General features: G+C 34.7%; 1 protein-coding gene across 7 annotated transcripts in view; it reads left to right on the top strand.

The window, feature by feature from the left end:
• The window catches only part of MALT1 (MALT1 paracaspase), an 87,752-nt gene that overhangs the window by 16,578 nt on the left and 49,245 nt on the right, over positions 1–21,929 (top strand). For 3 of the 7 annotated variants that reach the window (XM_078153235.1, XM_020994886.2, XM_078153237.1), the window contains 6 exons: positions 3,577–3,698; positions 5,106–5,256; positions 12,723–12,901; positions 13,330–13,426; positions 15,622–15,654; positions 18,327–18,353. In XM_078153235.1, the coding sequence (XP_078009361.1) occupies positions 3,577–3,698; positions 5,106–5,256; positions 12,723–12,901; positions 13,330–13,426; positions 15,622–15,654; positions 18,327–18,353 (609 nt within the window). Of the gene's footprint in view, positions 1–498; positions 725–3,576; positions 3,699–5,105; positions 5,257–12,722; positions 12,902–13,329; positions 13,427–15,621; positions 15,655–18,326; positions 18,354–21,929 lie in introns of those variants that run through there. The other 4 variants (XM_078153236.1, XM_020994893.2, XM_078153239.1 and 1 more) reach the window with 3 other exon arrangements.

The following is a 21,929-nucleotide window of genomic DNA, read 5'->3' as shown; positions in this document are numbered from 1 at the left end:
AACAGAATAAGACCAGAAGGAATCACAAACTGAGGTGGGGAGAGCCCAGAGAGGAATGAAGGCATGAGTGTGGTTGGCTTGAGTGCTTCCTTAGAATGGGGGTTCCGGGAAGATCTTATCCATCAAAGAAGGAGGCCTCAGAAGCCAAGGCATTTTCCAGGGTGAGAAGACTACAAGGGAAGAAGCATCTTACAAGGAAAGAAGGTTATTGTTGGGGATGTTAGGGATGACTCTGGAGAATCAAGATGGGAAGTGGGAGAGGAAGGAAAGATGAGTGAGCATAGGTGGCTTATGTACTTCCTCAAAATGGAGGTTCCAGGAAGAAATTTATTTATAGAAGTGCTATTTCAGTTGATGTTCAATTTTGAAATGTAAGAAATGGAAACAAATGAATTGAAAAGTGGCAGGAGAAAATAATAGCTAACATTTACATAGCACTTAAAATTTTACAAAGCACTATACATGCATTATCTCATTTTATTCTCACAACAGCTGTGAAGTAGATGCTATTATATGAGGAAACTGGGCCCTGGAGAAGTTAAGTGGCTTGCCTAGGGTTTCACAGTTCGTGTGCAATGCAGGATTCCTGGTTCCAAATCCAGCACTCTGTCCACTGTACCACATAGAGAAGAAAGAATGATGAACTCTTAAGTTTTCTCAGAGTTTTGTTTTTAAAATATTTTTCGCATCCTCCAGTGTCTGCTTCCTGTCTAGAACACCAAGGGTATGTTAAATCATAGAATCAAAAATTTATGACTAAAAAAGGGGAAGAACTCTTAGAATTCACAGAGTTTGTGACTTACCCAAGATCACACAGGTTTGAACATAGAGTTTGAATACAAGAATAAGGAACTTGAAAAGCCAGGTTAGGGCCAAATCAAGGAGGGCCTTTAGTGCCAGAGTAAGGAAGGAGCTTTGATAGTTGAAAAAAACTTTACCTGGAAAGTAGGGAAACGACCTGATCAAAATTCCAATTTATGTTAATCTTTTATTCAACAATTCTTCAAGTTCTTTCAGTGTTCAGGTCTTTCCCTAATGCAGTTTTACCATCTTAAAGTTCCTTTGAAAGAGAACCTGTGTCACATTTTAAGACATATGATGTGAATAAGACATGTGATATGAATATCACATCATAAAGCGTATCCTTATAAAAGTCATATGTTCAACTATTTTTAAATGAAATAAAACCTTTTACTAAAAATTTTCAGCCCACTGTCTTTATTATAAATTTTTAGCACCATGGTAGGGCACAGGAAATTTATAATGTGTGTTGTATTATAAAATGTACCTTCACAATAATAATAATAATAGTACCTAACATTTATATTGCACTTAGTATGTGTGAGACACTGTGCTAAGTGGTTTTACAATTATTGTCACATTTGATCCTCACAACACTGGAGAGAAGGTGCTATTATTTCCATCTTACAGCTGAGGAAACTGAGGCTGACTTGCCCAGGGTCACACAACTAGTAAGCATCTAAGGCGAGATTTAGGTCTTCCGGACTCCTGGCCTGTTCTTCAATCCATTATACTACTTAGCTACTTGCATAATAGCCCTTTACAAGAGTAAAAAAAAAAGTCAAGTTTATTCTGTAATTTTGTCATATCCCATTGTCTGAAAACAGAACTTTATAATTGTTGACTTTATCTCTGAAGATCTGGGCAATAGTACAGTTATGTTATAGATAATTGAACTGTTTTTTTTTCTTCTAGCATATCTTCTGAATTACAAAAGAAGTCATTGGAACCATTAGCCTATTTGGGCCAGGTGGATTATTAGAAGAGCTTGCCTGGAATAAAATAAATAGATTTAACTTATATTTTTAACGAAACTTTTAGCAAAGTCTCATTCTGTTCTTGTGTTCAAGATGGAGAAGGAAGGGTTGGGCAGTGATACAGTTAGGTAGATTTGATGCTAATTGAATGACTGGTCTCAGGGAGTAATCATTAGTAGTTTGATGTCAACTTGGAAGGCAGTAGTATCTACTGGACTGTTTCAGGGATCTTGCTTGGCCCTTTGCTCTTTCATATTTTTATTAGTGACCTTAATAAATTATAGATTACATGCTTATTAAATTTGCCAGTGATACACGGTTAGGAAGGAGGGTGACAATTAATATCCAAAAACCTTGACAGCCTAAAATGTTAGTCCATCTCTAATAAAATAAAATTTAATAGGAATTTATATAAATAACATCCAAATTTGGTTTTTAAAAATCAGCTTTACAAATCTAAGATGGCTAGACAGCAATTTCCTAGAAAAGAGTACTGGTTTGAAGTTGGAAAGAGGAAGTTAGATTTGATGAAAGGAGAAACCATAGCAATAGGAAAGTGGAACAGGCCATCTGTAGGGAGGGCAGTAGTTGATTCTGTCACACTCAAGGTCTTCAAAGTGTTGGCATGTTGTAAAGGTTGGAGGTTAAACTAGAGGATTTCTCAGGTCCCTTCCAACTCTGAGATTCTGTGATTTTAAGTCCTAGGTATTAACAGCCTTATTGTAATGTGTGATAGTATCATTAGAAGGGAACATGTCCCTCTTTCAAAGACTGTTCTTTTTATTTTTCAGTGACTAATTCAATTTCATTTTGATTTAAACACCTGCCAAATTTAGTAGAGAATCAAATAACGTATAGTTACTGTTTTATCCAGAGGAAACTGCTGAAATGTCAATTCCATTCATTTTGCAAAAGTGATTGAGTACCTACTGTGTGCCAGGCACTGTGATAGGTTCCTAGTAGTATGCAAAGATGAAAAAGTTGCAGTTCCTACACTGAAGGAGTTTACAGTCTAGTAGCAGAGGAGAAATATGCACACTAATAAATTTAATGTAAAGTAAAATGTAATACATACAGAAGTGAGGTTCAAAGTGTTATAAAAGGGGAGAGGAGGGAGAAGAGTATGTCTGGTTAAGGGTTCGGAGAACACTTTATGACTTCCTGCATTTGAGTCAACTCCATGAATAATGGTTACAATTTTATCCAAAAGAGATGGGAATGGGTAAGATTCCAAGGCATAGGGAACAGTGCCAGCAAAGACACAAAGGCATATAATATGGTGGATGTTTTAAAGATTGACAAGTTATTTTAGTTGATTTTAGGGTAGGGTATAGGAAAGGAAGTAGTATTATAAGAAGGTTGGAGTGTGTTTATAGAGGGCCTTGAATTTGATCCTAAAGAGTTTGGGTTAATCTGAAGCAGAATCATAATAACTATAACAATATCTTACATGTGTAAAATGCTTTAAAGTTTTCAAAATGCTTTGTGTACATTATTTCATTTGACTAATGTTTTAATAATATATTAAAGGATTTTTTATTCATGATATTTTACAGTGAGCAAACTAAAAATGTCTTTGTTAAATGTGCTTTTTTCTGAATAACTTTTCAGAACCATTGCATTCACTTCTTCTATAAACTTGACTTGATGACTTTTGAATGGAAACTTATAGCAGAAATAAATTCACAGCCTAATTGCAAAATTTTCATTTAATTTAGGGAATATTAATTAGGAAAGTTTCTCTCACATGATTTTATCATATAGTAAAATCAGTTTTTTGGGTTTTTTTCCCCTTAAGGAATAAAGATTATTGTAAATCCAGTCTCAAAGGCTATATTAGCAGGACAATACGTCAAGCTTTGTTGCCGGGCAACTGGACATCCTTTTGTGCAGTATCAGTGGTTCAAAATGAAAAAAGAGGTAATAACTTTTAAAATTTATGTAAGTTCAAGCAGATAGATAAGAAAATTAGGAAAAATAAATTTGGGTCTTGAATATGTTTTGGGGAATTTCTTTTAAGGTACTCATAAAAGTTGTATTAACTCTGCAGTTTATTTCATTAGATATTATTCTAGCACCACTTAGCGCAGTTGGAGTTCTTTGGTCCATTTCCTATATAGTCTGGTGCCCCTGACTTTTTGCCTCTTTTACATAATGGAATGTTTTGGGTTAAGTTAATAAAAATGTAATATTCCAAATTCAGAGCCTCTCTCACTGAGTTTTTCTTAAAACCTTGGTTCTTTTATGTTAACTCTAACAATAGATGTGCTGTTGAAAAGACTTGTTTCTTTATAGTTACTTAACTCATACAGATATTTTACACAAAACAACAGATGAGCAGTTTCTAATCCCTGTAAAATGTGAGTAATTGAGCTATTTTTAAAAATTGTAGTATAGTCAATTTTCTGTTATATAACATAATGGATAAGCACTTTTGTGATGGAATAAGCTATGCAGAGCTGTCCATCCCAGAAGCGGAGCGAATAGTGAAGTAGCAAGATAGTGATACAGGTTAAATGAGGGCATTCTGGTTGATCAGTCCCTTTCCTCCTACCCACTTTGTTTACCCCTGTTTAATTGCTTATATTTCACAAAGGCCAAAATTGAAGTCTACCTTTATGATTAATAAACAATAAAGTAGGAGGATGATATGAGTACTAACAATATTTGAAGAGAAAACAAACAGGAAAGTCATAAGAAGTTAAGGGAGTAGATGGCCATTGATTGGGGAATGACTAAACGTGTTGTGGTAAATGAATGAAATGAAATATTATGATACTGAAGAAATGAGAATTATGAAGCAGAGAAGCAGAGGAAGATATATAACTAATACAAAGTGAAATAAACAGAACCAGGAAAAAAATAGTCATGAATTTTAGTGGTTGAGTGTGGCCCCGAAGAGGCAACTTCTTTTTTTCTTCCCCAGAGGTAGGAGACTATGGGTGTGAAATGCTACAGGCTTTTAAAATGTGTTGTTTAGATTGGTTAAATTATTTTCTTTCCTTTTTAGTCTTTGTTATAAAAGACTCTCTGGGAAGAGGAGAGAGAGGGATCCATGAAGAAATTTAAGTGATATAAAATCAGAAGATCCAAATAAAAATAAAATAAGGAAAAGTGAGCTTCTTCATGAAGATTGTCTAGATTTTTAAACATTTTAATTGTAAAAGAATTTTTTTTAAACTAACAGTTGTTCTAGAAGAAGAATCGTACATATTTTTACACATTTCCATAGATCATGAATTGTACATATTATACTTTTTAATTTTTATTTTCTTAAAGGTATTTTTAAAAGAATCATTTCTTTTTTGTTACTGACTTTTAACACAGATTCCACATGGGAATTCACCAGAGCTTATTTTTAATCCAGTGCTTGTAAAGGATTCTGGTTTTTATGTTTGTCGAGTAAATAATAATTCTGCCTTTGAATTCAGCCAGTGGGCACAGCTGGATGTTTGTGAAGTCTCTGAAGGTTCTTGTAGTAAGTGTCAAATTAAATTTCTACTAATTTGGGGGTGGGAAGGAGAATGATTGCTTTTTCTCCTAATACTATTTGTCTTGGGAAGGAATTAATGGTATCACTTAAAATTAATTTAAATTCACCCATTTTCTATTGAAGCTCTTGTTTAATCTAAATCATGATAGTAAAATAAATTTCTGATCATTTGAGACCCTGTGTAGTACTTATTTTTATCCATACCCAGGTGGCTAAGATTTGTGCATTTTATAAAACAAACAAAAGAAAGTTCTTCAGAAATCACTTCTCTCTCACATTAAGATTTAATGGGTTATCAGTTATGTGGTTCATGGAAACTTCAATCCAATAAGCATTTATTAGGTGCCTCCTATGTATAAGACAATATGCTAGGCACTAGAAATACAAAGACAAAACTGAAATCTTTCCTCAAGGAGCCTGCATTTCTAGTGAGGGCAGAAAGGGCAGGACAGGACAAGTACATGGTTAAATAGTTATAAAATATTTTCACAGGAAATGCAAAGTAATTTTGGCGGGGGAGAGTACTGACAACTGGAGGGAATCTAGGAAGGCTACTCATAAGAAGGGCCACTGGAACTGAATCTTGAAGGAAGCTGTTAAGTCTAAGAGGCAAAGTTGAAAAGGGAGCGAGCATTACTGGTACCAGGGGCTGGAGAGAGGCAAGAGAGGGAGTGTCTCATATCAGGAGCTACAATTGGCCAGTATAACATAGAATATATCAAGTCAGACCAGAAAGGAAGGTTGTAGCCAGATTGTGAAGTCCTTTAAATTCCAAACAGAGAAACACTTTTTTTTTTCTAGAAGTGATAGGTTGCTACTGAAGCTCCTTGGGCAAGGCAGAAACATGACTGTATCTGAGCTTTAAGAAAATCAGTTTGATATCCATGGAGGATGGTTTGAAAGAGGAGAATAAGGGAGGCAGGAAGAGTAATTCCTAGTCTTTTATAGTAATCTGGGCAAGAGGTGATTGGACCCTAGATTAGTAGCATGGTAGCTGTATGAATAGAAAGAAGAGGATCAGTCCAAGAGATGTTTTGAAGAAAGAATCATCAGGGTTTGGAAATTGATGGAATATGGGGTAGTGAGAGAGTGAAGATTTCAGGGTGACTTCAAGGTTACAAATCTGAGTGACTGGAAGGATAATGAGGCTTCGACAGAAATAGGGAAATTTAAAAAAGATATAGACTTACGTTTTGAATAGATTGGATTTGAAAATACTATCTAGGTTATTTGAGAATACTAATTCAGCTAGGTGAAGAATCCAGAAGCTAGTGAGGGGAGATTGGAGCTCAAAAGAGATATGGGGATGTGAAATACAGATCTGTACAGAGAGATGATAATTGAATAATGGGAGATTATGTCACTGAAAGAGAACATAAAGCCAGAAGGAAAAAGTATTGAGGTACATCCACACACGAGGATGCGGAACATAGATGTTGATCCAGCAAAGGGAATTAATTGCAAAGGACCACTCAAACATGTAAGGACAAGGACCAGGAGAGAGCAGTGTCACAAAAGCTAAGGAAAAAATAAGTTTTCAAAATGAAGGGGTAGTCAAGAGCACAGAGAAGCCAAGAAGGATGAGGACTAAAAGAAGTTCATTGAATTTTTGAAATAAGAAGGGAAATAGGAAGGAAAGGGGCAAAGGAAACTGGGGGAAATGAGAGGGAAGGTAGATTAAGGGTGGTATTAGTCAAAAACAAAACAGACTCTTAAAGAGGTGGGGAGAAAAAAAAGAAAAGGATAAGAATAAGAATAAGAGAGAAGGAAATACACAGTTAACCATTATAACTGTGAATGGGATGAACTCATCAAAATGGAAGAAAATAGCAGAATGGATTAGAAAGCAGACTCCAGCAATATTTTGTTTATAAGAAGTATACTTGAAACAGAAAGATACATAACAAGTTAAAATAAGGAGCTAAAGCATAATGTGTTATACCCTTTAGCTGAAGCAAAAAAAAAATCAAGGGTAGCAATGATGACCTCAGAGAAAGCAAAAGCAAAAATAGACCCAATTAAAAGAGAGAAACAAAATCCGGCCTCAGACGCATAACACCCATTAGCTGTGTGACTCTGGGCAAGCCACTTAACCCCTACTGCCCTGACCAAAAAAAAAAAAAAAGATAAACAGTGAAACTACATTTTGCTAAAAGGTAGCCTAGACAATTAATAACAGTACTGAGCATATATGTACCAAATGACATAGCAACCAAATTCTTGAAGGGAAAAAATGTGTTATAAAAGGAGAAAAATAAAATGATAATAGTGGGAGACTTCAATTTACTTTAGATTTATTTTAGATAAATTTAACCAAAAAATAAGAAAAATTAAATAGAATTTTACAAAAGTTAAATATGGAGAATATTTAATGGAAATAGAAGGGAGTGTGCCTATTTCTCAGCTCTACAGGCCACATTCACAAGAATTGGCTATGTATCCAAGCATAAAAACCTCACAGACAAATGCAGAGAAGCATTTATCTTGGACCTCGTCTGAGAAAGTTTAGTTACCATAATATCAAAGGGACCATCTCTCAACATAATCTATGTGGATGGTATCCCAGATAGCATCAGTCATTCAATAAGTATTTATTGCTTAGTATGTGCTAGGAACTATACTAGGTGCTGGAGATAAAAGTACGAAGAATCAAATAATTCCTATATGCAGTGAGCTTTTACTTTAATATAGGAAACCCCAAGTACATATAAAAATCAATACAGCAAAAATTTAAAGTTAATAAAAATACATGTGTATGTGTATACACATAAAATAGTTAAATAGTTGGTAGTTTAGGAGGAGGGCATTAGCAGTTGAGGAATCAGGAAAGGCTTCAGGCAGATGATGATGCCTGAACTGCACCTTAAAGGAAGAGAAGGACTCTGAAGTGGAGGGAAGAGAGGGAGTGTATATATGACAGTCACTGTGCTAAGTGCTAAGGATTCAAAGACTAAAAGGGGAGAACATTCCCTGTTCTCAAGGAGCTTACATTTTAATGGGGCAGATAACATGTATATATGAACATGTATGCTTAAAACATGCATAATGAGTACAAGGGAGTTTGGGAGGGAGGGCACTAACAGCTAAGGGTAACATGAAAGGCTTCATGGGGGGCAGCCATGTGTGGAAACATGGAGACATGAGATGGAATGTTGTCCATGCAGAACATTAAGTAGGCCTGAATGGCTTGACTAAAGAGTGCATGGAAGGAATTAACATATAAGAAAACTGGAAGAGAAGGAACGGCCTGATTGTAAGGAACTCTAAATGCCAAACAGAGGAGTTTATATTTGAACTTAAAGCTAGTGGAGATTGGGGGCTGGGGGGGCGGGGGTCAGAGAGATGGGGAAAGTAACATGAAGAGAGCTGTGATTTTAGGAAAATGTTAAAGTATTTTGTATGGATTTCTCTTTTGCCTTTATCACGTTCTACTTAATTTTACTTGTTTAAAGGTAATTTCCTCCATTATATTGTAAGCTCCATGAGGATAGGGCTGTTTGTTGTTGCTGTTGTTATTATTGTTGTTTTTCATTTTTGTATCTCAGCACCTAACAGTGCTTTGCACATAACAGGTATTAATAATAACAACAATAATAGCTGACATTTGTATGGTACTTTAAGGCTTGCAAAATAGTTTATGTACATTTTCTCATTTGATACTTACAGCAACCCCATAAATTATTATTATCCTTATTGGCTATTAGGTGTTATGGTGGATAGACCACTGAGCTTAGAGTCAGAGAGGCCTGAATTCAAATCTAGCCTCAGAAACCCTGGGCAAATCACTTAACAACTCTGTCTACCTCAGTATCCTCAACTATAAAATGAGAGTAATAATAGCTTCTCAGGGTTGTTCTGAAGATCAAATGAGATAATATTTGTAAAGCATTTAGCATACAGCCTGGCATATAGTAGTGCTAAATAAATGTGTGTTTCCTTCCTTCTTTCCACTGTACAAATGAGAGAATTGAGGGTGAGAGGTTAGGAGACTAACCCAGGGTCACAATATTTGGGGAAGAATTTGAATCAAGCTCTTAAGAGAGACTAAAGGGAAGGGTGGATATAGATGCAAAGATTACCTTTAAGTCATTTTGCTCCTCTTCCTACATATGCTGTTGGAAAGCCACGGTCAATGATTGTAACAGTGAGGCAGCCCTAATTCCTCCTCTACGAAGTGAATTCTGGCTGTTTCCAAACTGAGCAGTATGAGGACAGATAGAGATGCCTTACCATTTTGAGGGAACTGCTTATCCCAGTTGTCATTTCTTCAGTGATGTAGAGCCCTTATTCCATTCTCCATAATCCCTGTATAGCTCAGTTCTGGTTTGGTAGTACCTAGGTTTATGATCTATGCCTAAATAGTAGCATATAATCTGTGCCTAGATACTACCAAATAAATAGATTTTATACCAATATCCATATAGATTATATGCCTAGGTATTATTGTATAAACCAGAGTTTCATATGCCACCACCGTAAGTAGGATATAGTCCTTTAAGTTTCTTCTAAGGCAGTATAATTTAATAGAAAGAATATTGGAGACCTGTTTTCTAGTCTTAGATAAGCCCCTAACTAGCTATGTGACCTTGGAGAAGCCACTAAACCTGTTTAAACTTCAGTTTCTTCATCTGCAAAATGAGATGTTTGGACTAAATGACTTCCAGCATCTCTTCTAGCACTAACATCCTCTGTACTATTAGAGTTTCTACTCTAGTACTAGAGTTTTTACTGTCCCCAGTAGATAATTTGTATATGTAGCTTCACTTATGTGATCATTACCTCACATTATTTTGGAGAATAAAAAATTGAATGTGCTTTGTATCCTGGCACTTAGGACAATACCTTGCACAGAGTAGGAGTTTAATAAAGATTGATTGATTGATTGATTAAGAAGAATATTATTGATTGCTTCAAAAAGAATATAATACACATTAGAAAGATAATAAATATGGGCAGTAAGTTTTAAATGGAAGTGGTGGAGATAGTACAATAAGAAAAAAAGTTAAAATATTTTAAAATAGATTCTTTTATCCTATATTTATAATTCTGTGTCCCTTCTTATTTTTAACTCTCTAAAAATCATGGGAGATTTTGATTAAGTAGAAGAATAAAATTATTAACATAATGAGTAAAAATGAGAGCAAAATTTTTATTTTTAAAATACATATTTTAAATTTTTATTTGTATTTTTTAAAACAATGTGTATACATCTTAATGAATTTAAAAATAACCTTTCTTGCTACAGACTTTATTTAGAGATTTTATGGTAAATGCTAATATAAAATAAACTAAAACACTGTGAATATAAGCCATGTAGTTCTAATACAAATAGCATGGAAACTGATTTTAATACTTTCTGTCCGCAGACAATCAACACTAATTTGCATACGTGTTCAGAAAGACTGCCATTATTTTTTCATTTTAAAATAATAATGGAAATGTGTATTTAATCAGAAAATACATTCCATATACAATTATTTTAATAATTTTTCTTCAGAACTACCTTGCCAGAATTCTAGGATGTTGATTAATGATACATATGAAGTCAAATCACAGAAACATTTTGTAAGATAGAAACTATCTTCAGAATTATAAAAATCAAATGCCCCATAATAACTTCTTAAAATTCTAAAAATTTCTTTTAGAACCTATGGTGATTCCTAGGATGGAGTTCAAGTTACTAGTGTAGGAGTTGGTGAAGATGAGAGTTAAAGTCAAGGAGGGATGGTTGGGAGCTGGTGACCTTTATAGAACACAATTCACCTTTTTATTGAGGGTTTACTTAGGGTAAACATCTGTTAGTAAGGTTACATATATACAGATATATATATACACATACACACACATATGTATGTATGTATGTATAAAAAATATATATATATAAAATTCTATTCTTCCCCCCATTTCTACCCCAGTCTAGGCCACTAGTGTCAAACTCACATAAGAATAGGGGCCACTAAGCCATACATTAAGTATCCTTCTAGGCCTCAGATTGACTTAGAAAATTACATATTAACATTATGTTCTGTTGTATTTTTGTTTTACTAAATCTTTCCCCACTTTAATCTGGTTTTAGTGTCGCTCCTACTGTTGATCAGTATCGATTGGTATGTCTTTTATGTGGCTTACTGATGCCTTCAAGTGTCACTGAGTTGTACCACCACTGCTTTCTTCACTCTTTTCCCCATTCTCATATAAACAGGGAATAGAGGTGTCTTGAGTCTTTAAAGACTTGGAGACATATGACAGCGTTCATTATTATTTTGTGAGTTTGTTTCTGATTGCCTTCAATTACATTTGCTTCTCTATGCTCCTACTGTTACTTCTGATTGTCATTGTCACTGCTGATGATTGTTGTTTTTTTTCCCTTTGATTTTCCTTTTGGCTGTTTTATCCCCTTTCATTTTTCCCATGCTTCTGGCTTTTGCAGGAGGGGAAGAGACTTTTTACAGATATCTCCACACTTTTATATTGCACCTTTCCTTGTATGTAGCAAGTTAAATAATCATGACACATCAGATATAATTTTGACTCATCTTGGCTATCTGCTCCATGTTTTGCCGTCAAAAAGGGGTTTTTCCCTTTAGAATCATAGTTCGTTGATATAGGGCTAGAAGGGCTGTCTGATAGAATTTCATTACTTTACAGAGCAGGAAAATGAGACCTAGAAAGGCTGTGATTTGATCAGAGTCACAAAGGCGACTTGTCAGAAATCCATATCTTAACACAGATCAGCTGAACTCAAACCCAGCGATCTTTGCACTAAATCATATTGTTGATTACTTCCAGTCCTGGAATGTTAATGAGTAATCGAAGATTCCAGCAGGTTCATCGTTTAATAAATGAGGTTTTACTATATGATGATTATAAACTTTACCCATAGACCCTTTGGGAACTCTTCAGTGGTATGCTACAGGTTCCTTGGCCCTAACCTATTCAATATTTCTGTAAATTACTAGGTTATGTAATTAGTAACCTAGAGAGTGTGCCAAAATGCCTTCAACCTAATACCTTGGTTACTGTGACTGTGACTTCTAGCATGTGAAGGCATAAGGACTGTAGTACTGAGAGCAAGGGAAGAGAGGATTGAGATGAATTTTTGAAGCTGGTTTTTAAACACCATGATAGCTAGTTTAATAAAATCTCACAGGAGAGATAGCAGATCACTAATCTCTAGATGTGTTCTAACAGTGAACTAAAGTTAGAGATGCTGTGGCCCCATTTTATATGATTTGAAACTCCTAATTATGTTAAATTACTAATGCAAGATTATGTATCTTACCACTCTTTCTAACCCTAGAAAGTTGATATGCATAAGTAGAATATATCTTTGAATGTAAACTAGCCATAAAGACTACAGGAAAACTTTGTAAACTACTTCTGATTTTAGAAGAATAAATACTGAATGTGCATGTTATTTATTTTTGATCCCTTTTTTCTTTTTGTTTAAGAAAGTTTGGATGGCTCCTCTGAAACCAAACTACAAATCTGTATTGAACCAAAACCCCAAAAGTTGAGACCAGGCAGCACATTGGTTCTACAGTGTGTGGCTATTGGAAGCCCTATTCCTCATTATCAGTGGTTCAGAAATGGATTTCCAATAACACATGAGACAAAAAAGTTATATATGGTAAGGAAATGATATTTGGAAAATATAACTATTTTAGTAAACAGTTTATTGCATGTTACATGAGAATAAAATTATGTGTATATGCTTTCTTGGTTTTAAAGATATTTTAATACCCTGCCTCTAATATCTCATAATTATTATTGTTGAATACTTTTTGATTCTTACATATGGCTGCACTTGGATACCAAAACTTTTCCAAGGTGTATAGTCAGAATATTAAATAATATAGTTTTATATCAGCCCCACTTTTTTGTCATTTACTGGCTCATAACAAACTTAATGAAATGTAACAAAGCTTATCCAGAAATTTGTGAAATTACCTAATCTTGTTAGAGAATTACTTTTGTTCCTTTTTTTGGTAGTTATTGGTTTGTTCTAATTAAGTCTAAAATTAAGGAGCTATTTTTTGTGTCCTTTTGTTTATATAGGTGCCTTATGTCGATTTGGAGCATCAGGGAACCTATTGGTGTCATGTATATAATGACCATGACAATCAAGACAGCAAGAAAGTAGAAATCATCGTAGGTGAGCAATACTGTTTTGATCATTGCAAAAATACAAGTTGTAAGATTAGGCTCATCTGCACTTAAATAACTAGAATTCTTCAAAGCAATTTTCTTTTCCTTTAAATATAACTAGACTATTGAATTGGTTTCACATAATTACATTTTATTTTTTGGAGGCAAAGTTTTACTTCAGATTTTATTATATTAACACAGGCATCCAAATAAAAGTCCAGTTTTTTGCCCAGGTCAGTTTTCCCATGTCTTATGTATATGGAAGGTTTTGTGTTTTTTTGTTTGTTTGTTTTTTGTTAAACTTAATCCCAAGGAAAAAAGGATATGCACCTGAACTCGTTATCTTTCCCCCTAAACTCTCCCCTCTTAAAAACTTAACTGTTTCTGTAGAAGTCACCATCATCCTTTCATTGTCTCAGGTTCATAATCTCAGCATTACCCTGGACACCTTACTGTTTCTCATTGCATAACTGACCTTTTCCTTCTGTTCACACAGCTACCACCTTAGGCTCTCATCACTTCTCACCTAAAATATTTCAGCAGTCCCTTAAATGGTCCCCACGTCTGAAGTTTCTCATAACTCCAATCTACCCTACACACTGCTACCAATGTGATTTTCCTTAAGAACCAATTGGAGCATGTGATATTTATTTAGCTAGCTCCAGTGGCTTCCTCTGGCCTATAGGATAACCAAGAAACTCTTCTGTTTAGCTCTTAAAGCCCTGTATAACCTAGCCCTAACCTATCTTTCCAGTCTTGTTGGACATTGCTTCACCCTTCCACACTCTACAGTCTTGCCAACCTGGTCACTCTGTTTTCCTTATACACAACATTACATCTGTTTCTCCATACTTTTGCACTGGTTATTCTCCATGCCTGGAATGCACTCCCTCTTCATCTCCTCAGAGTCCCTCTCTTTCTGTAAGATGCAGTTCAAAAGCAACATCTGCATGAAGCCTTCCTGATCCACCATACTGCTAGAGTCTTCCCTCCCAAATTACCTTGTATGTAACTACTTTATACATATTTGTATTTGTTAATTTAATATTTGTGCTGTTGTGAATTTGTATATGTACTTCAGGTCTCCTCCAATGTAAGCTTATTGCACAGGATTCATGTCAATTAACCAATAAGTATTAAACACCTAGTATGTGCCAGGAAGCTAGGTGTCAAAGAGGATAGAGAGCTAAACCCAGAGTCGGGAAGACCTGAGTTCAAATTTAATAGCTATGTAACCCTGGGCAAATTATTTTAACATCTGTCCGCCTTAGTTTCCTCATCTGTAAAATGAGGATAATACTGGCACCTATTTCCCAGTGTTGTGGTGAGGATAAAATGAAATAATATTTAAAAAGCACTTTACAAACCTTAAAGTGCTTCATAAGTGCTCTTTGTTACTACTGCTACTATTACTACTACTACTACTACATCTAGCAATTATTTCATTCTTTGAACTTATATCTCCAGCACCTACCATGGTGCCTGGTACATAGTAGGTACTTAATTAATTCTTATTGGTTATTGATTGATATGAATCTTTTGAGCTTCATTTAATTCCTCCTTTTCTGGCAACTAATGAGATACCTGATAAAGCCTTTGTGAATAATTTCTAGATGAAGTAATTGTGGCCTGGTACTCAATTATGATATCTTCCATTTGTTCTCATTGGTTGGTTACCTGTTAGATTTAGAGGATTGTTGGCTTTTGTTGTTGAAATTAAATAATATCTTTAAGGTGTTCTGTTTTCTGAGTATTACATACTAAGTTCAAAGCCAGTTATACAGATGGAAAAACAGTGAAAAGAATTGAAAAAGATATATATGAGGATACATATACTATATATGTATGTGTTACTTATGTGTATGTAGGTATGTATATATAGAGAGAGCTCTCTGTTTCAAGTTTTAGCATATAAATTTATATAAAATAGAAAAATATTTTAAATGGAGAATTTTTAATGAAAGTGCTATGGTAAGGTAAAGGAAAGCTCTGTTTAGATATCAAGGTTCCATTGTGATTTATGTACTTTTGTAGCCCTATTTTCTATATATTCATAGAAAATATTAACACTAAATGTTGACATTTAATATGTTGGTTTAACAAAAACAACTTCTGTAGTATTTATATTTTTGTGTACTTAATTCTTGCCCTTCCTAAAAACATGAATTACAATACATTCAAATTTGTTTTTTCTAAAACAAGGAAGAACAGATGAGGCAGTGGAATGCACTGAAGGTAGTATAATGCCGTGGTTGTGAAAGTTAAATATTCTGCTTGCTGATTGCTGTTGGCATTGGTTTATCTGTAGATATACTGTGAGTGCAGTGACAGAAAAAAATACTAGCTACAAGTGGGTTAATCAAGTATTAAATATTTTGATTTAAGGATGTTCCGTGTTTATTTCCAGTTCTTATTGGTTTTCAAAATTTTATAAACTGTTCAAAACATTGTGACTCTGATGTTACAGTGCCATTCATGCAGTAATTTAATTTTTAGTATACAAGTAATTTTCCTAAGTGAATGGCATGAGTTGCAAGGGTTTTCTTGAAGTTTTTATACCCTTAATATTAAAAGACCCTAAGATGATAGAAGGATCTCTTTTCCTAAACACTTGTTTAGTTTCTTTTATGTCTTTCTCCTATAATAATATGCCTCTGAAATGGAAATATTTCTCGGATGTCATATTTAAAGTTTATGGTGGAGACAGCTGGGTGACCCAGTGGATAGAGCATCTGGAGTCAGGAGGACCTGAGTTCAAATCCGGCCTCAGACACTTGACACTTAATAGCTGTGTGACTCTGGGCAAGTCACTTAACCCAAATTGCCTTGCTTGCAGCAAAATAAAAAGACAGTTTGTGGTCATAGGTGTCTGGTTAAACAGTATTAAGTATGCTTTTAAAATGTAAATTAATAGATTCCCTAGTTATTTTTATAAGTAAAACCCTTTAAAATAATCTAAAGTATCACCTTTTGTCTTGTACAATTTGAGAATAAAGGATTTTAAACTTTCTTTTTGAACTAAACAAAAAAAGTATTTAAACAAATATTTTACTTTAATTGCAGTCATTAAATTTAAAACCTACACTATTATTCTTTAGCATAGTGCCGTTTTATTAGAAAAATGTGGTTTAGTTTTAGCAAGTATTTTTTTCAGTTCCTGCCTCTCAAACTTACATAGAGTTGTTAGAATCTACTAAGGTATACTAAGAAAAGCTTAATCACTTCTTTGTTTTCTGGGTTTCCTACTGATCTAATTCCTCTCCATAATACTTCTTATTGGAATGTTATTTCCCTTTTCTAAGCCTAATCATGGTTATAATTCTTTGGAGTCTTAATGCCTGATGACATAAAATCCTTGTCTCTAAGTCACAGTTTGTGAACTATGATCCCCTAGCACCTGAAAAGATCCTCAACTGAGTCATTAAATGTTCATTATCCAGGGAAGAAGCTTTGAAGTTATCCTGACAGACTCTCATCCAAAAGCATTTATTAATTGATGAATTGCATGATTTCTAGAATTTACTAATTAATATAGTTGGCCTTCTAAAATTAATTCTAACATGCTTAATAACAGTTTCAAAAGCCTTCTGTGATGTAAACTAGTTATTGTCTTCCATATAAATTGATCCACCTAAACAATCATCTTGCTCTGCTTCCCTTTTTATTGAATTCTTTTTAATACAATTTGGTCTTTAGTCAATGCCTATACTATAAATAATATGAGTAGTCAATGTATGTACAATATGTATACTTTCGTCTGTGATCTCATCAATGTGGGTACTCCCTCCAAAGATGCCCTTCTTTACCTTCTTATCCTGTGCTGTTCTGTCCATGTCCTTGTATGAATCCTATAAACAATAACTTTACAAAAAGTTATTTAAAAAGTTCTGAGGATGACATAATATAAAATTATACCCAAAATGTCAGTAGAAAAGTTAGGGTCCAATTTTTCTTCCCAAAATAAAGTTTGACTTAAAAGTTTTTTTAAAATAATTGATGGTTAGAAATATTATGAACAATATATTATAGTTACAGTATACTTTATCATATTTATTTTTACCCACAGAATGTGTGCATACTCTATGTTTCATGTTATGCATTTCATTAAAGACCATTTGTTATTCAGTTTGGACTATTATTAAATCATTTTTGAAATCATGTTTCCTGTCCTAGAATTATAGATTTAGAACTGGAAGAGATCTCATAGGTCATCTCCCGTCATTTTACAGAAAGGGAAACTAATTCTTGGAGAGGTTGTGGGTTCCCCAAGGTCACACAATTAACAAGTGTCTGAGGTGAGATTTAAACCCAAGTCTTCTTACTCTAGAGCTAGTCAGCGCTTTTTCCGTGGTACCATACTGCCTTCAAATCAGTGGTGATCCAGTAAACAAACTTGCTCTTCCATTCTTTCAGTGAAAAGAATGATATTTGGAGCCAGAAGACCTGGATTTGATTCCCCACTCTGCCACTTGTTAGCCATGTAACCTTAGGCAAATCATTGAACTTCTGTGGGCTTCAATTTCCTTATATACAAAATGAAAGTGTCGAACCATATGATCTCAGGAGGCCCTTCTAGCTATAATTCTGTGATCATGTGACCCTCCCAAATCTGCCCATCAAAATCTCTTATAAAAATGTTTTCTGTACTTAATTGACAAACATTGAGAAAACTGTGAAATTCAAGAAAAAAGCAATCATTGGTTAGAAATCACAGATGGCATCAACAGGACATATTCTTTCTCCCTCTTTAAGTATCTCAGTTCCTCACATGTGCATCCTTCGAAAGTTCTGTGCTAAGAATTATATAGCTTCTTTTTTAGAATCTACTTTCCTTGATTAGATTTAACTTGGTGCAATATTGATAAAATGACAATAAAGTTAACCTGGTTTCTTTAATTTCATTATAGATGAATTAAATAATCTTGGGCATCCTGGTAAGTAGTACAAATGCAGAACACTATTAACTTCAATTATTTAATGTGTAGAATTCCTGATTTAAAATATACAGTATAGATTTTTTTTCTTTTTCAGTCTTATTTTAATTGATATCTTTTGTCTTTATATCACCTTCATTTCTAAATATATCTCTTCCTTATCTAAAAAAAATCCCTTATAAGAAAGATTTTAAAAGAAAGTTTTAAAATGTTGTTTAGCAAAACCAACAAACACATCAACCATGCTACTTTGTAGAATTTTTTAAGGAGGCTTCAACCTTGGGAGACCCCCTCTCCATGAATACAGATGCAACTCAGTACTTAATCCTAAAAAGTTGCCTGGCTTGAGTGGTGGCCTGCCACCAGCGAGGCTGCAGCTGGTGCATCTCAGGAGTTCTGAGCAGCAGTAGGCTGAGCTGATCTGGGGTCCACATTAAGTTTGATGGTTAATAGGGTGAGGCCCTGGATGTAGGGAGCTACCAGTTGCCCAAGAAGTGGAGAACCAGTGGTCATAGGTTGGAAAAACAGGTAGGTCAGTGCTCTCGTGCTGATTAAAGTGAGGTTAAGTCTGTGAGTAACCTCTGGCCTTCTAGACTGTTTGAGACAGGCCGACTTAGTCTCAGAAAAAGAAAGAGAGGGAGATGGGAGGGGAGGAAAAAAAGTCTGGATCACTGAGAGATTAAGTGACTTGCTCATAATCACACAGCTAGTAGGTATCAGAGAAAAGATTTCTGACTCCAAGGCCAGCTTTCTTATCCACTATGTAATGCCAGGTTTATATAAATTTCCTTTAATGCCAGCTTGAAATTGTTCTAAAATATCTAAGTGACAGAAATGGCTATAAAATATAGCTTAATATTATGAAAACCTTTGTTAGTATTCAGAATCCTGAAACTATAGGAAAGGGGTAGGGGATCTGAGGCCTTGAGACCACATGTGGCCTTCTGGGTCCTTGGGTGTGGTCTTTTGACTGAGTCCAAGTTTTACAGAACAAATCCTTTTATTAAGGGGATTTGTTCTGTGAAGTTTGGATTCAGTCAGAGGGCCACACTTGAAGATGTAGAGGGCCACTTGTGGCCTCGAGGCTGCAGGTTCCCCATCCCTGCTATATGAAATAAAGGAATTTTTAGGTAATCTATGTGTTGTGAAAAGTACTGGCACTTTAAGCAGGACAGTTTGATAACAAGATATTGTCTAGAGTATTGGACTTGGCATCAGGAAGACTTGGGTTCAAATCCCGTTTCTAATACGTAGTAGCTGGGCAAGTCATTAAGCTTCTCTGAACCTCACTTTCCTCATCTGCAAAATAAGAAGGTTAATGACCTCTAACCTCCCTTATAGCTCTAAATCTATGAACCCTCATTTTAATAACAATAGTTGACATCTGATATTAATAACAGTGCTTTAATGTTTGCATATCCCTTTAGATAAATTATTTCATTTGATCATTTTAACAACCCTACCAGGTATGTGCTACAGATGAGAAATTTGAAACAGAGAGAGCTTACATGATCTACCCAGGTTTATAAAGCTGCTAAATATTTGAGGTAAGACCTCAAGTCTTCCTAACTCCAAGGCCAGTGTTTTAGCTATGATACTGCCAGAAGAAAATAACTCCAGCCATACTAGGCTTCTTTGGAGCAGAAGTTGTCTTTATCTCAGTTGAACAGTCAAGTAGAGAACATTCCTGAACTGACTTGATAGAGAACACTCCTATTAAGTGACTATCCAGCTATGTTTGGGTCAGAGAGGGTAGTTCTCTGAATGCCTAGTTAGTTGAAGATATATACCTGAAGCAGCTTGACTTAATGAGTTCTCTATCTGAGGCAAAAGGTGATTTAGTGAGGCCAGCTAACAAATAGCACCGTTGAGTGTATGCTTTTGTCATGGTCCCTCAGAAAAGAACTGAAACTAAGCCTGTAAAATTGTGTTAGGAAACTGAACATGAGATTAGACAAAATAGACCAATATATCATTAAGTATTGAGAAGTTTCCTCTTTAAGTTTGCTGTAGAGAATATAGAGGGTTTCCCAAAAAATATTAGAGCAGTTTTGAGCTACTAGAGCTTAAATCTGTTCTAAGACTTTTGGGACACACTGTATTTCTCAGTGATTATGTATTGTAATTAATTTTTAATCACCAGGACTGACTTCAGATCTAGGTGGTGAGGAACTATCATAGTAATATCTTCAATTATTTCCTAACTTTTACAATCAGGAAGCTTTCTTATTGAGTACTCTAAATTCCCTTTACTTCTCTTTATTTGCTTCTTTTTCTGTCATTAGTGGACACAGAGAAAATCTGTTTACTATAATTCTATTCTTTATCTATTCTTTCATGTAGGAATTGAAATTTATTGATGTCTCCCTGCCCCCCACCAAACCCTGTAACAGAGCATTACGTTTAATTTTTTTTTTCATCTACCAAGCTTCCTAGTAGAAATACATTGTGTCTCCAACTGGAACCATGTATTCTATTACAGAAATTCAGTCATAATTCTAGAACTGGAAGTTACTTCAGAGGCCATCTAGTCCAGCTCTCATTTTACAGAGAAACAGAACCAGGGAGGTTATGTGATCTAACCATTGTCACACAGAAACTCTTGACTATTGTGGATGCTTCCATAAATGAAAAATTAAAAAGAGTTCATATTCTCAAAATATATCTACCGTTGTTAAGAAATTTTAAAAAAAATTTGTGGGGACCACATGGGGACAAACTACAGATGTTTCACTGATACAAAACAAGTGTAAGTGCTGTGAGGAGGAGGCCAGAAGAGTAGAAATCATTTTGACCACCAAACACTTGATCTCCTTGCAAAGCAATGACAGGACAGCCAAGGACATCTTATTGTAATAGGTTATGAGTAGTATTACCTCATAGAACAGTGAAGTAATAGAGGAGGAAATAGATTTACAGAAAATGTAGTGAAAGACCCAATTAAATGAGGCCTTCCTAAGCAGTTATGAAACCAAAAACAACATACCACTCAGATTCTACAACAAACTTCTCAATCAGTATTAGCTAAACCACACACTTGAACTATAACATCACAATCATAGATTTCTCCATGAGGAAGTAGAAATAATGTTAAAGAAAGCAAAGGTGGTAAGAGCAACTTCACAAGATAAATTGTACACAGAGGGGATCCTTATTGGTCACAATTTTTGAGGGCATTCAGTAAGGGATCAATCATCAAGGTATTTTAAAATGAGAAAGAAATGATTGGGGGAAAAATCATTGATGTTAACTACTAGTGAAAAAGGTAATTGTGAAGCTGTCAGTCACTACTGACATGCTTACATTTTACAAAATCATTAATTATTATAGTAATTTTACAGACTTATCAAGGACTTTCTTTATGAAAACTCAGGGACAAAACAGGCAAGCTTTCACATATGATATTTTATAGCAGACCGCATCTTTATGTAGTTACATAATTGACTAAATAGCATAGAGACTACAGGATTTCATTGTGCTTGTTGTGACTGTAGGAAAGCAATTTGATAGAGCAAAATGAAGCTTTAAAGGCTATGCTCCAAGATACAATGTGTCTTTAATGCATGTGTTAAGGTC

This window comes from Phascolarctos cinereus, unplaced genomic scaffold (genome assembly GCF_003287225.1).
Source record: "Phascolarctos cinereus isolate Bilbo 61053 unplaced genomic scaffold, phaCin_HiC Scaffold_4;HRSCAF=312, whole genome shotgun sequence".
NCBI lineage: Eukaryota > Metazoa > Chordata > Mammalia > Diprotodontia > Phascolarctidae > Phascolarctos > Phascolarctos cinereus.
The sequence above is the reverse complement of the archived record's forward strand: the minus strand, read 5'-3'. Positions and strand labels throughout refer to the sequence as shown.